Below are 14,688 nucleotides of genomic sequence, written 5' to 3'. Positions count from 1 at the left end.
TTGTCACCATAGAACGCCTGGGATTCCAAGGCAGGGTTCTGGTTCCTTTCCTAACCATACAAACAAAAACATGAAGAGTTTTAGCTGCAGGAGTTCATTAGGCCCATCAGTTCCGGGGGGGTGGGGGGGGGGGGGGGGGGGCGTGTTTAGTCAGATATCAAAGGTTTGAAAGGTAAACTTCAGTTACTTATCATAAACATGTATTGAGCTCTTAAAATGTGTCAGTCACTGGTCTAGGTCTTTTATCCGAATCATCTTAACCTTCATAACAATCCTGGGTCCTTTTATACCCATGGTACAGCTAAGGAAACTGAGACTCGGCGAGGTTAAGGAAATTGTCTAAGGTTACGTTGCCGGTAACTGATGGAGCTAAGACAGAACTCGGATTTGCCAGCTTCCAAAGCCTTCCAGGCTAACTGCAACATTCACGTATAGCAGTCTGTAGCTGTGGATGTTCTCACTAGCCTAACAGAACGGATGAGGTCATCTATTATCAAGTGATCTTCAAAGACACGTACATTTCAGTGAAAATGTACAAAGGCCAGATTATTTTAAGCGACTGCTCTTCTAAGGTGTTCCAGAAGAGCGCCTTTTAAACCGATGTTGAACAAAACGTCTGTTGACTTGGAGGGATGAATAACTCACCTAGCGGATCTTTTCGAATCTCATCAGGAGCATCTCCTACAAAATCCTGGCCATGAATACAAAGTCTCTCGCCAACACACTTTGTGTCATGCTGCTGCTTAGGAGCTGGGGGAATCTGCTCCTGATTTGGGGCGGGGCGGGGGGGGGGGGACAAAGGTTTGAGGAATACGTTGCCCCCCCTTGAGAAGGCAGAGATCGGGGACCAAAACAATACTGCAGACCGCGGGCTATGCACAACGGCGGCCTCTTTGGCAGCGGAGCCGCCCGCTTCCCTGGAGGCGCCGGGGAAGCCCAGGCGTAGGCTGGGAACCAGGCGTTGAGCCTGAACGGTGGAATGGCCATGGCAGCGCAGGCATTCCACGCCGGCTGCGGCGTTTGTGGACCCAACCGAAGGCAGGGAGGGAGCCCGGTTCACCTGACACACCCCATTCCGCCCAGATGCAGCTCGGGGCTGAGAGCGGGGCGGCGCGAAGCAGGTCAACGTGCTGAGCTCAGCGGAGCCGGAGTGGCAGCGCACACCGGACTCCCCGTCCGTACGCGGCGCACGCGCACGCGCACGCGCACGCGCACCCCCTCTGCGCCCGCCATCCTGTGGCGCACGCGCAGTCCGTGCTCGCGCCCTCCCTCAGTCCCCGCAGGGCCGGGACTCCACCCCCACAGGCCACGCCCCGCTCCCGTGCGCCGAACGCTGCATATCCGGGTTCCCGCCGCCGCTGCCGCCGCCGCCGCCGCCGCCGCGGCCGCCTCGCTCATTCAGCTTTGCCGGGAGTGGTGTGATTCCCGACCAAGATGGCGGCTGTGGGGCGAGTCAGCTCCTTCGGCTCTTCTCCGCCGGGATTAGCCTCGACTTACACGGGCGGCTCCTTGGCCAGCGAGCTGATCTCGGGCAACGGCGGCGCTGCTGCCGGCGACGACGAGGACGGGCAGAACCTTTGGTAACGACCCCACCCCTCTTCCCCGGGTCCCCGCTAAGCACACTCGCTCCCGGCCCTGCGGGCGGGCGCCTCGGGATCCGTGCCCGCCCGAGCTCGGCGCCGGGGCCCAGGCCGCCGCGTCCTCCGCAGCCCCCGCCCAGGCGCGCCGAGGCGGTGTCCATCCCTCCCTCCCTCCGTCCCTCCCGCCCGCGCTGTGGCCTCAGCTCCCTGCCTCAGCCGTGCGCCTTGCTCCCCGTTAGGTCCTGCATCCTCAGCGAGGTCTCCACCCGCTCGCGATCGAAGCTCCCCGCGGGGAAGAACGTCCTGCTGTTGGGTAAGTGTCTCCCCCATCTCCCTGCACCCTCTCGCCTCGCCCCGCCCCGCCCCGCCCCGCCGGGGTCCGAGCCGCCCGCCGCCGCCGGCTCGCTTTGTGCGGACTGTGGACCCGGGCCCCGCCCCGCCTCGCCCCGCCCGCCGCCGGCCTGGGTCTGACAGCTGCGGGAGCCGGAGAACCCGGACCCCCTGGCCTGGGACCTGCGGGGACCCGCCCTTTCCCGGGCTCTTCTGCCTCCTCTGGATGTGGGGGAGGCCCTATCAGCCACCAACCACCTCTGGCAAGGATAGAATCCGATAGAGCCTATCGGAGCGATTCTTAGCGGCTTAGGGTGTATCTAGAAAAAGGATGTTTCCCCCTTTTCCATAACAAAAATCGGTAGCAGGAGGCTCTTCCTTCAAAGAGCTCCAGTGCAAATGGCAATGCCATTAATATTTAATAGCCGACTCTTTGTATAATTGACAGAGAAGCTAGACCTGGGACCTGGTGCTCGGGGATAAATGTTCTTCTTCAGTCTCCCCCCCCCCCCCCCCCCCACGTACCATGGGCTCATGTTGCAGCTGCCTTAACTGTCGCTTAACAATTGTTGAAATTTATAAATGGCACCAGGACACCTTTGAGAGTTCAGTCCCGCGGGCCACATGGATGATGTACGGAAGGAGAATGGTCTCATGTCTCAGATCTCCTGCTTGTTCTGTGTGTATCTTCTGTTCTCTGGAAGTTATGTATTTTTGTTTCTTTATTGATCCTGGGGGTGGGGTAGAGGACAACAATTCACAGGGTTCATAATTTTTACAGGTGTGGCTCCTGAGTCATTTACGTGAGATATTTCTTCCCTATTTTATATATATTGGCTTATTTTAAAAGTTTGGTAGTGATGTCTCAAGACATTTTTGCTAAGTACATCTAAAAATAGGAAACACGTCAAATCTATTTGAAAGGGTCTGCTTTTAATAGGAGTGTTTAGATAGAAGCAAGTCACTTCTACATGAACTGCTGCCAAGCTAGAATGTGATTATTGAAGTTCTGTTCTTTAAGGGTTACACGTAGCTAGTGGAAAAATTCGTTTTTACCTTACTAGCTGAGTGATCTTCAGCAAGTTTTTACATCTATAAACCTCAGTTTCTTCATCTTTTAAAAAATGGATGTTGTAGAAATAATAATGCTTACCTCCTATGGTCAGGTCAAGTAATAACAGCACAGTGACTTTTTATGGTGGATTTGTTTTAACTGGATCAGAAAATATTTTATCAGAACTCTCTTTAAAAAAAATTGAATTAGTGCCTGCATCAGTGATATTTATATTGGCAAGGATAGATTAGGATCCAAAAGCAAAAATAAATAAGTAAAAAATCCAGAAAATACTTTAAAATTTACGAATTTAAACAAATTACTATTGATTAGCATATTAGAGTGGACTTAATGACTTCATTGAAGTGAATTATATTTAATTACTTTAAATAAGACTTCTTTTCAAATATTGCCATTGTAAAGACAAGATTCCTGAATTTTGTTTTCATTTTATAAATTCCTCCCAGTTATTCCTGTTCATTAGGTATTACTTGGATGGTTCTGTTTGTCATGAAACAAAAGTGACAGTTTTGTTCATTTCTTGATGTTTCTGATTTGCACTGAAGTTGCACCATGTTTATTTTTTTGGTTTTTTTTTTAGCATGCTTTAAAAAAATACACCTGCTTTTGACACTGGGTCAGTGCATGGGACTGCGTGTATTTAGAGGCCCCAGACTCTTCCATTCCTCCATATTTAGGATAGATTAAATTTCCTTTTTTGTGTGAGCTTAATAGTTTATAAAGCTCCATTTAGTATCAAGTTATACGAGCTTGAAATGCAAAATTTTTATTTGAGTATATTGGGATTTCCATCAAAGTCTTTTTAGCTTTGGAAGAAGGTAATAGATTTGTATACTGATTGTAGAACTATGATTAATTTCCTAAAATACCCCTAAAGATTTCTCCCCCCCCCCCCATTTTTTTTTATTCAATTATTATCTGTGTACATATTTTAACATTGCCCCCCTCCCATCTAAAGATTTCTTAAAGACATTTTACTATCACATATTATGGTAGCATTCAGTTTGTGCTGGTTGAGGGAATAAATATATAAATAGGGATTGTGGTTTTCTTTGTTATGAGTTTGAGACTGTTAGGCAGGAGGATGTTTGGCCCTAACATGGCTTTCATGAATTATGGGGATCTCTGGAGTCCCATATTTAAAAAACCAAATCTGAGACTATATCAAGGTTTTACATTTCCAGAAACAGCCTAGAATAGGAATGATGATCAAAGCTTAATGTATCCCAGACACAAATGGCAGTTTAACCTTAGCTTGCTACTTGTCCTCCTCTCCCATTACCTATGGGAGAAAAGGGTCAGGATTGGCAATGTGTGAGCTATTCTCAAAGGAGATAGATGTTAGCACCAGTTTTTGGATGAGGTAATGATTTTAGAGACCTTTTAAGTGAGTGTTCCAAGGTCACATAGCTATAAGATCCTGTGTTCTGTGACTCTGGCATGACTTTCTAACTTGATAGAAGTTCCTGCAAGGGAGAGTACTATGTACGCTTCCTACTGGATAACTTTAAAAGGCTGTCTTTGGCCCTGGCCAGTCTGCTCAGTGGTGAGAGCATTGGCCCTTGAACCAAAGGATGTCTGTCAGGTTCGATTCTGGTCAAGGGCAGTAACTGGGTTACAGGTTTGATCCCAGGACCCCAGGCAGGGTGTGTACAAGAGACAACCAACCGATGTGTGTCTCTAGCATTGATGGTTCTCTTCCCCCCCCTTCTCCCTTCCTTCTACTTCCTTTAAACATCAGTGGAAAAAATATCCTCAGGTGAGGATTTTAAAAAAGGTTATCTTTGAGTGAAATTGAAATCCAAATATTTGTGGAATTCTAGGATGAAGCTTATTAAGGGACACCACTCTGACTGTGTCACTTGTGTTTAAGCAATCATTTAATTATCTAGGCCTGACCCCTATCAGAACGTCCAAACACTGTGACATTAGTGTTTAACCATTGAGAAAGAGCTTCTGCAAAGTTTGTTTTTGAACATAAAAGGCAAAACGTCTTCTGTATGTTTTTTTTGTGTTTGTGCATGTTTTTTTAGTAGGATTTGACTCATCAATTGTCCTTTTAGGGACTTTTTAAAAAATATATTTTATTGATTTTTTACAGAGAGGAAGGGAGAGAGATAGAGAGCTAGAAACGTTGATGAGAGAGAAACATCGACCAGCTGCCTCTTGCACACCCCCTACTGGGGATGTGCCCGCAACTCGGGTACATACCCTTGACCGGAATCGAATCTGGTACCTTTCAGTCCGCAGACCGACGCTCTACCATTGAGCCAAACCGCTTTCGGCTACCCTTCATGTTTAACCAATTTTTTACTACAGTGATTGTAATTACATTTTAATAGCTGCTTTTATAAGAGTACTTTATTCATATCTTAGTTACTTTCCCATGTTTTGATAAGAAAACTCCCTTTAGGAAATAATAATTATAATAATGACTAATATTTATAGAATACTTACATGTACTAGCCATGTATGATTGTTTACATAGTCTGATTTTTCCTTTAAACGTCAGGAAGTAGACACATAGCTATTAATTAAATTGCCATAGGTTACATAGCCAGAAAGAGGCAACGTAAGAATTCTAAATTGTGCAGCCTGGACCCAGAGTCTGCATTCTTAACCTATACGCCGGACTGTCTCCCTAGAGGAAAAGAGAGCTCTCTTTGTAGGAAACGTAAGAAGGTGTTTAGCAGTTATTAAGGAATTTAATCTGATTCTTCTGTTGTATCAGTTTCATTGCAAAAAATCTCATTGCTGTAGATTAACTGACTTCATTGTCTACTAAGAGAAGTTATGGAGACCTAGACCCCTGGTTTATAGATAAGACATTAATCTCACTTTCTGAGTTGAGGTATCATGAATTAATGAAAATTAGCTGGCCTGCCGAAACCGGTTTGGCTCAGTGGATAGAGCGTCGGCCTGCGGACTGAAAGGTCCCAGGTTCGATTCCGGTCACGGGCATGTATCTTGGTTGCGGGCACATCCCCGGTAGGGGGTGTGCAAGAGGCAGCTGATCGATGTTTCTTTCTCATCGATGTTTCTGACTCTCTATCCCTCTCCCTTCCTCTCTGTAAAAAATCAATAAAATATATTTTTAAAAAAGAAAAAAGAAAATTAGCTTTGAAAATGCAAAACTGAGAAGAGCTTCAGCATGGGACTCAATCTTTTATTAATTAGTGAGTGATCATGAACTAACCTTTTTGGGCTTTATTTTATTTGTAAAACCAGAGCAGTAGCTGTTAGAAAGGTTACCTCTTTATTCATTTATTCATCAAACACTCATCAGAACGTGCTGTGCATAAAATACTTTGCTGAGTCATGTGGGGAAAACATGGCTAGGACTTGGTCCCTACCCTCCAGGAGCTTATAAACTCCTGTGGGAAAAGATTCAAAGTAGCAAAAATCAAATATGTCAGCATGAAATAATTGGTAAAAGGGTCACATTATTTTGATGAAATGGTGGTATCTGAATAAATTTTTTAAAGTAGAATGGGGAGAAGAAAACACTGGTGGCTGTGGACAAGGGAACATGATGCAGTAAAAACTTGGTGAAAAGGACCATGGCAGCTCAGGTTGGTGGAGTCCTTACCTAGACTTACCGGGCCTAGTAGTCAGCCTTCCTACCTTTTGAAGCTGGGGGATTGTGGGCAAATAATAAGCTCTTGACTTCCACATTGAGATTCTTTCATACTTCATGGGATTAAAGGAATTAAAAGAAAATATGTCTAAAACATCTTCATCTCAAAATTAGGACTCATTATTTTACATTATAAAGGTGTTACTTATTTTTTGCTAGAGAGAAAAATTTGACAAATCAAAATAATGTATGATCCCATCATCTAGAGATAATCACTTATTTTTTTTTCTATGTGTGTATTTATTTAAACAAAACAGGCTTATTCACACCTTATATACTGTTTTAAAATCAGATTTTTAAAATTTATGAATCATGGTTATAATTGGCAGAAGATATGGATTTCTTCCTTCCAGTGACTGAATAACAACATCTATGGCTATATCATAAGAATTGATTGGCAGATTATTATTGTTATACTTCATTTTCTATTTGCTCAGTATTTTTTGAGATAAATTCCTATAAGTTGAATTGCTAGGTCAAAAGTATACATCTTTTAAGCCGTTATATATATTACCAAATAGTCCTCTGGGGATGTTGTACCATTTATATTCCTACCATCAGTAATTGAGAGTATTTGTCTAGCATAATTGCCAATGCTGAATATTATTCATTTTAATCTGTGCCTATCTGGTAGGTAGGTTAAAAATTGCCAACTTAATTTAAAGGCAATTTAATTGTAGAATATATATAAAATCTGCTGATTAAACATGATTGCTTTAGTGTGACTTTGACCTTCGGGAGCATAAGAACTGTTAACCATTGGGATTAGCATTTATTGGCCTTCATAAATGTTTGTGGAATTAAACAGTAGTTCCCAGTTCATGTCTAGTCAGTCTGTGAGACTGAGGGAAAAGATAAAGTACAAGTTTTTACTTTCTTAATGTAATGTGGATTGCTGAATGACGGTATTCAAAGGTATGGCTTTAGCCAGCCAATGGGATAGAAACATGTATTATTCCTGTTACTTGGGTGTTCTGATAAGTGTCTTATTATGTAGCATGTTCACTGTTTTACAGAAGTGGATTTTGAGGTGAGCTAGGATTCAAAATTGGGTTTGCCTAACTTTCTATTATACAAGCACTCCTTAACATATTGGAAGGATGTAGTCTTGAACAGCAATGCATAAATGTTTATCTGCAGCCACTAGGTGCAGATGCTGGAGCTAGTTAACAACAGCCTCTCCCAGCCTTGCTGACTGACACAAAGGGAGGTGACACTCTTTGTGAAATGGGGAGCAGACCAAAGCCCCCCCTTTGCCTGGATCATCCGATAACCTATGGGAGGCCATGCAGAAGATCTGAGTTCAAAGGTAGTTCCAGTGAAGACCCCTTATAGTTTTTGTCATCAGAGTTTTCAGATAAAAGAGGATGATTTACTTTATGTCATGCAAGGCCAAATCAAAAATGTCAACTTTACAATGTTGATATCTCACTTGGATAAAGAAGGAATATGGTAGTCTAGAATTCTCTGTTCTGACTATGATTATCATGATGCTATGAATCAATGTATCCAACAGAGGTATGGAAATGTGAATCAAAGCTCTGTGTAGAATGCAGGCATCAGGCACACAAACCTGTGTGGAGCAAGAAGAGTATAGTACTTTAGTCCTCAGGATAACAGAGAAGGTACGGAGAAAAGGAAAGCAGAGTACTGTTTAATTTTACCCTTTTCAACCCTGATAATCTTAAACTGGTCAAGATTAGAAGTTGCTCCAGGAACAATGGTAGTGTCATACGGTTTAGGAGTATTGCTGGATTCAGACCATAACCTTTCTTTAGCAAGTTGCTTAATCTTTCAGACTATAATATTTGCCTTTTGGATTATCGTGAGGATTATATGGGATGTTTGTAAAACACTTCAAACAGTGGCATACATTGAAGTGTTCAAGATAACTATTATTAATGTATACTTAAGTGTTTTGCTTTGCTCATTTTCACATGGTTAATGTTTTTATGTCTTTTCAAAACAGTTTACTTGTAAAGGAATTTTATTTCTGATATATCATTGATCAAGAAGTAATGAATAATAATAGTTATTGAACTTTAAATCCATCACCATAGGAATTGTCTGGTTTTACCACCTCTATTTGGGGGGATGGGGGGGGAGACACACAAACGGAAATACCTGATTTGTCCAGGTTCATTCAAATAATGGTACAATGTTGCAGTTAGAAATTATATCTTAATCTTCTTGTTTTTAATCTGTTTGATAGTTATCATTGAAAAGTTTATGGACATTACATCCTGTTGTTGAATTAGAGATCTGTTGGGGAGATAAAACAGTATTATGAGCATACCTTTTCTCCTATACTGTTTTGGTGATTGTTTAAGGAGATTTTCTTTTATAATTAATTTGGCTTTCAAATTTGAGCGAAGAAGTGAGAATTGATGGCTGTTATTGCTTTATGGTAAAACTGAAGTACTTGGATCTTATACTTGGCTCACAGAGAGTGACTAATTTGGACTGGGTTCAGACAAATTTGGAATACAGGTTTATTTGCTATGGAGAATTTCACTGTAATCTGATTAAAAAGCCTTTCCTCCTTTGCTCTCCCAACTGGGACATGCTTTGGCCTGTATGCTGTTTTTATGTGGCCAGCAAACTCAGAATGGGGTTTGTTTATTCACATTTTTAAGAGTTGGGAGAAAACAAAAAGATGAATATGTGACAGAGACTTTATGTAACCTGCAAAGCCTAAAATATTTGCTACCTGGTCCTTTATAGGAAAAATTTCCCAACACTGGGATGAGGGTGTGAAAATGGCTTTATTAGAATAGAATTTGATCTAATGAAATGTTTTGATTTGTTTTAAAGATATCCTTTTTTAAAAAAATAGATATTATTGAATTTTTTATTTTTTTTTTCAGAGAAGAAGGGAGAGGGAGAAAGAGCCAGAAGCATGGATCAGCTGCCTCCTGCATGCCCCCTTTAAGAAAATTTAGTATAAGTGCAAATTTAGATAAAAATATTAAGAGAATAATTTTAACATCATCTCTAAAGGATTATTTGCTTTATTAGAAGGACTTTTACATTAGCTTGTGTAAGTAGGTACTCTCTGCTTGTGGAAGTGTATGTTTACAGATCATTAACTATTTGGCTGGCACGTGTAAAGCTGGTATGTCTGTTTCACTGCCAGCTGAAGGTCCAGGAACTGAAGAAAAAGCTTTCTTACAGTTGATTGACAATCGGCTGATGAATTCTTTCATCAATGTTTGAAATCACTCAGGCTCCATTGCACTACTTGCCACTTGAAAGGTATATTAATTGCATAAATGAAGTACATATGTAGTTTGTTGTTTTCTTTTAACTCCTCAAACTATTAGGTACTACGTGCTGTTTTATAAATAACTTGGAATTCAGTGACTTTTGTTTCTTAAATGGTTTGGCCATTAAAGCTGATTTAGTCACAGGCACTCTGGGCACTGGGGCTGCAGCAGCAAACAAAACACAAAATGCCTGTTCCTCTGGAGCTTTTGGGGGTAGGGAGTGACTAAGTAAAATATGTATTATGTTCGTAAGTTCAATGAAAAAAAAAAAAACATACAGGAAGGCACATGGGAATGTCGGGTGGTTGTGATTCTAAATTGGGTTGTTAGGGAAGTGATGGTTGGGGAAGGTAGGAAGAAGGTTAAATAACATATGGATTTCTGAAAAGAGCATGTTCTAGGCCAGTGGTCAGCAAATTCATTAGTCAACAGAGCCAAATATCAACAGTACAACGATTGAAATTTCTTTTTTGAGAGCCACATTTTTTAAACTTAAACTATGTAGGTAGGCACATTGTTATTAACTTAATTAGGGTACTCCTAAGCTGGCCTTTGCTAAAAACATCCTCAATCTGATTGAGGCATGTGGCTCGAGAGCCGCATTTTGCCGACCACTGTTCTAGGTAGAGGAAACAGTGGCTATAAAGGCCTTGAGGTTGGAGTCTTATGTTAGTAATTATATAAGTGAGTGTGTTGGGGAAAGGTGCCAAAATAATGATACTGCTTTTGTGCATGTTGAGATTTTGAGGTATTTATGGGACATCCAAATAGTTACAGCTAACAAGCAGTTCAGGAGAGGCTGGGTCTGGAAGGAAATCTGGGGTCATTAGATTATAGGTGGTAGGTATATTGAAGTCATGCATGAAGATTCTCCTGGAGTTCATGTGCAGCAATGTGTATACTAGTACTTATTCTCTTTCTTTTTTTATTGAAGTACATTAGTTTCAGATGTACAACATGGTGATTTGACATTTATGTACCTTATGAAGTGATCACCATGAATATAGTAACCATCTATCACCATCCAAAATTATTACAATATTATTGACTGTATTTCGTATGCTGTACATTATATCCCAGGACCTAATTATTTTATAACTGGAAATTTACATCTCTTAACCTCCTTCACCTTTTTTAAAAATTAATTAAATAAATAAATATATATATATATATATATATATATATATATATATATAAAATTGATTTTTTACAGAGAGGAAGGGAGAGAGGTAGAGAGCCAGAAACATCGAAGAGAGAGAAACATCGATCAGCTGCCTCCTGCACACTCCCCACTGGGTATGTGCCTACAACCAAGGTACATACCCTTGACCGGGATTGAGCCTTGGACCCTTGAGTTCGCAGGCCGACGCTCTATCCACTGAGCCAAACCGGTCAGGGCCCTCCTTCATTTTTTTTTTTTGTCCATCCCAGGGTCCCCACTTCACCTGAAGTTTTTATTTTATTTTATTTTTTTATTGTTTTTAAGGTATCTTTTTACTTTCTAATATCTAAACTGAGAATTAAAGAAATAAGGTAAAAAAAAAAAAAAGAAATAAGGTAAATCTTGTGTCAACTTAAATGAAGTTAAATATAATTACTGCCTATTTTTATGGATCTATATATACTTAAGAAAATTCTTGTTGAACATTCTATTGTTGATGTAAGCTTCTATCATAAATCTGGGCACTAAGTTTTTGCTTGCAGTACATAACATTGTTTCTGTGGGATAATCATTTTTCAGTTGGTGCCATTTTCACTCAGAGGATTCCTTTCAGGAAAGTAACCTGCCATAGGAAAAGCCATGATTCTTTTCTTTTCTTTTTTTAACAACAGGCTCAGGTACTTCTTTAAGTTAATGAACTTTATTTTTTAGAGCAGGTTTAGGTTCACAGGAAAGTTGAGTGGGAAGCACAAAGAGTTTCTGAATATTCCCTGTTCCCACATTTGCAAAACTTCCCCCATCATCAACATCCCACAGTGTCGCATTTATTACATTTATCGCATTTATTACCTTTATCACAATCAATGAACTGACATTGACACGTTATTGTTAAACAGATCCTATTCACTTTAACCTTTCAGTTATCACCTGCAGTCCATAGTTTACAAGTATAATGAAATGTATCTAACATTGTAGTCCATACAGAATAGTGAAACTATTAGAGGCCATAAGAGGCCTCTACTCTGCCTAGTTAGACTCTTTTTATTTATTTATTTATTTATTTATTTATTTATTTATTTATTTATATTGATTTTGTACAGAGAGGAAGGGAGAGAGCTAGAGTTAGAAACATCGATGAGAGAGAGTCATAGATCAGCTGCCTCTTGCACACCCCCTACAGGGGATGTGCCCGCAACCAAGGTACATGCCCTTGACCAGAATCGAACCCGGGACCCTTCAGTCCCCAAGCCGACGCTCTATCCATTGAGCCAAACCCGTCTCGGCTAGTTAGACTCTTTTTAAATGGTTTTCATAGACCTCCTTACCCAGTGATTTAAATTATTTTTATGTCTCATTTTCATGCCTATTGAGGTGAATAGAAACAAATTCTTTAAATTCTTTTTGTTTATAGTTCTTGAACAATTACAAAGCTAAAATGAATTATAAATTAAGTGCCATTAAAACTATAGAGCTGCCCTGGCCAGTGTATTCAGTGGTTAGAGTGTCAGCCTGCACACTGGATGGTCTCAGGTTTGATTCTCAGTCAAGGACATGTACCTGGGTTACAGGTTCTATCCTGCCCCTAGTTGGGGAGGCAACTGATCCCACATCAATGTTTCTCTTTCTTCCCCTCAGTGTTCTCTTCCACTCTCTAAAATTGACAGAAAAAATAATCCCCACTCCTTGGGTGAGGATTAAAATATATCTATCTATCTATCTATCTATCTATGTATAAAACAAATGATGTCTTATTGAAATTAAATGCCATTTGGGTTTAATAGTAGACATCAATATTTATGTATTTTACTTTTCCCTGATTTACTTTATTATTTCCATTTTTAAGCATTATGGATCATCAAAGGAATCATTGTCATTATCATGCATATTAATATTTACAACCCAATCTATTTTTTTGATGGGCCATTTTAATAGTACACTGCAATAATAGTGCTAAAAAATAAGTACTCATTTAATGGAAAGTTCTTTATTATCTATTTAAAGCTATTTATTGCTATGAAGTGTTAGAGGGTGGTTCATAAAAAGAACCAGTCTGGCCATTACAACTGAATATAGAACTGACAGCTCTATGACATTTTTTTTTAGTTTGGCATACTTGTTCTGTCTCAGCTTGGCACAGTAGAGTTATAAATTCCAATGCAGAGGTGGGTACTGCAGTCTTGTTGCAGCATTTAGATTTAAAGATGGTCATTCAGAAGATCTAAGATATATATAATTTTAAAAAAAACTTAACATGAAATTGAAAACAATTTTTAAATTCTCAAGAGAACTCATGAATCTCCAGGAATAAGTCCTTAGATCCAAGAAACTACTATTAACATAATATTGCTAATAAAAATAAGTTTATGAAACAGTAACATGTAGTATTTAAATAAATTCACAATTTAAAAAAATTCTTACCAAAATATTGGATAGCTAGCCTAGTTTTAAACTTTTAAAACTTGTGCCAAGTTTAAATCATATGAGTGTTTTGTTATTAATATTTTTAAGAGTGTTTACTCGGATTTCTTCAAACTGAAAGCTGAGGGTATTTTGTTCCTTATAAATTAAACTGTGATGACATAAGAGTTGAGCTTCCTGAAAAATACCCACAGAGGAAGCCATTTGTAATAGGATAGTACTAGAGACTTAACAAGAGAAACAGAGACACTGGGAGAGAAAATCCTGGAGGCAACGTCTGCCTCTTCAACTCTACAGTTTCCTGATTATTTTCCATCAAATTACCTTTCTGGTTGAAGCTAGTTCCAACTAGGTTTTTCACTTAGCAACAGAAAGCATTTGCGTGTATGTGTGTTCCATATTACAGTTTAAAAGATTTCTTTTTTTTACAGGTGAAGACGGAGCTGGAAAAACAAGCTTAATAAGAAAAATTCAGGGAATAGAGGAATACAAGAAAGGAAGAGGATTGGAATATTTGTACTTAAATGTTCATGATGAAGACAGGGATGGTGAATATCATCTATTTGTAACCTATGTTTTCTGAACTCCTTCCAAGGTGCACTGCTGCTCATATTAGTCTTGAGTGTGCCATTTTTCATTAAGAGTCCTACTATATCATGCCAATCATTAAATAGTTATGTTTAGTCATATCTATTGGTTTGGGATTGGGAGTCATAGAGTCATACTTTTAAACATCTTTATGTATTCTGGTGTGCAGACCTGTTTTCTTGCTATCATTGGAAATATCAATTTTCAGTTTATTTTCCCTCCGATGATGAAATAATAGTATCCCATGATTGTTTGCTGACCCCTTTATCTCCTTTTCATTTTTTGACATAAAAATGTCATCTTCTTGGCTTTTCTTATCTGATCAACCATTTTTTTCTTCTATAGATCACTTGCCTTCTCATTTTTATAAATAATATCTTGAATATGCATGGCTCTATCTGCTGATGGTAAGAATAGCAACATGTTATTCAGTCTGTGATTTGGGATTAAGAAATATGAAGTAGAGGATGCTGAGGTTCCATTCAGGCATTTCCCTGAATATTTGACAGGCCTTTACTAAATTGGTAGATGTGACCTAAGTAGTTGAACTTTGTTAAAAGAGGCATCTCCTGTGGAGATGATCTAAAATACCAAGTATTGTTAGTTGGATGATGAAATACCTTAATCCTGTT

The 14,688-nt window shown here is 39.8% G+C and overlaps 1 protein-coding gene across 3 annotated transcripts in view; it reads left to right on the top strand.

Annotated features, from left to right (window-relative positions):
• Positions 1-1,314: 1,314 nt before the first annotated feature.
• The window catches only part of DYNC1LI1 (dynein cytoplasmic 1 light intermediate chain 1), a 30,312-nt gene continuing 16,938 nt past the window's right edge, over positions 1,315-14,688 (top strand). The window contains exons 1-3 of one of the 3 annotated variants that reach the window (XM_045579350.1): positions 1,315-1,580; positions 1,820-1,893; positions 13,900-14,016. In XM_045579350.1, the coding sequence (XP_045435306.1) occupies positions 1,435-1,580; positions 1,820-1,893; positions 13,900-14,016 (337 nt within the window). In that variant the 5' untranslated portion in view covers positions 1,315-1,434. The remainder of the gene's footprint in view (positions 1,581-1,819; positions 1,894-13,899; positions 14,017-14,688) is intronic. The other 2 variants (XM_045579349.1, XM_036431692.2) reach the window with 2 other exon arrangements.

This window comes from Pipistrellus kuhlii, unplaced genomic scaffold (assembly GCF_014108245.1).
Source record: "Pipistrellus kuhlii isolate mPipKuh1 unplaced genomic scaffold, mPipKuh1.p scaffold_m20_p_11, whole genome shotgun sequence".
Classification (NCBI taxonomy): Eukaryota; Metazoa; Chordata; class Mammalia; order Chiroptera; family Vespertilionidae; genus Pipistrellus; species Pipistrellus kuhlii.
Note: the sequence above shows the minus strand (reverse complement) of the source record. Positions and strands in the feature narration are given on the sequence as shown.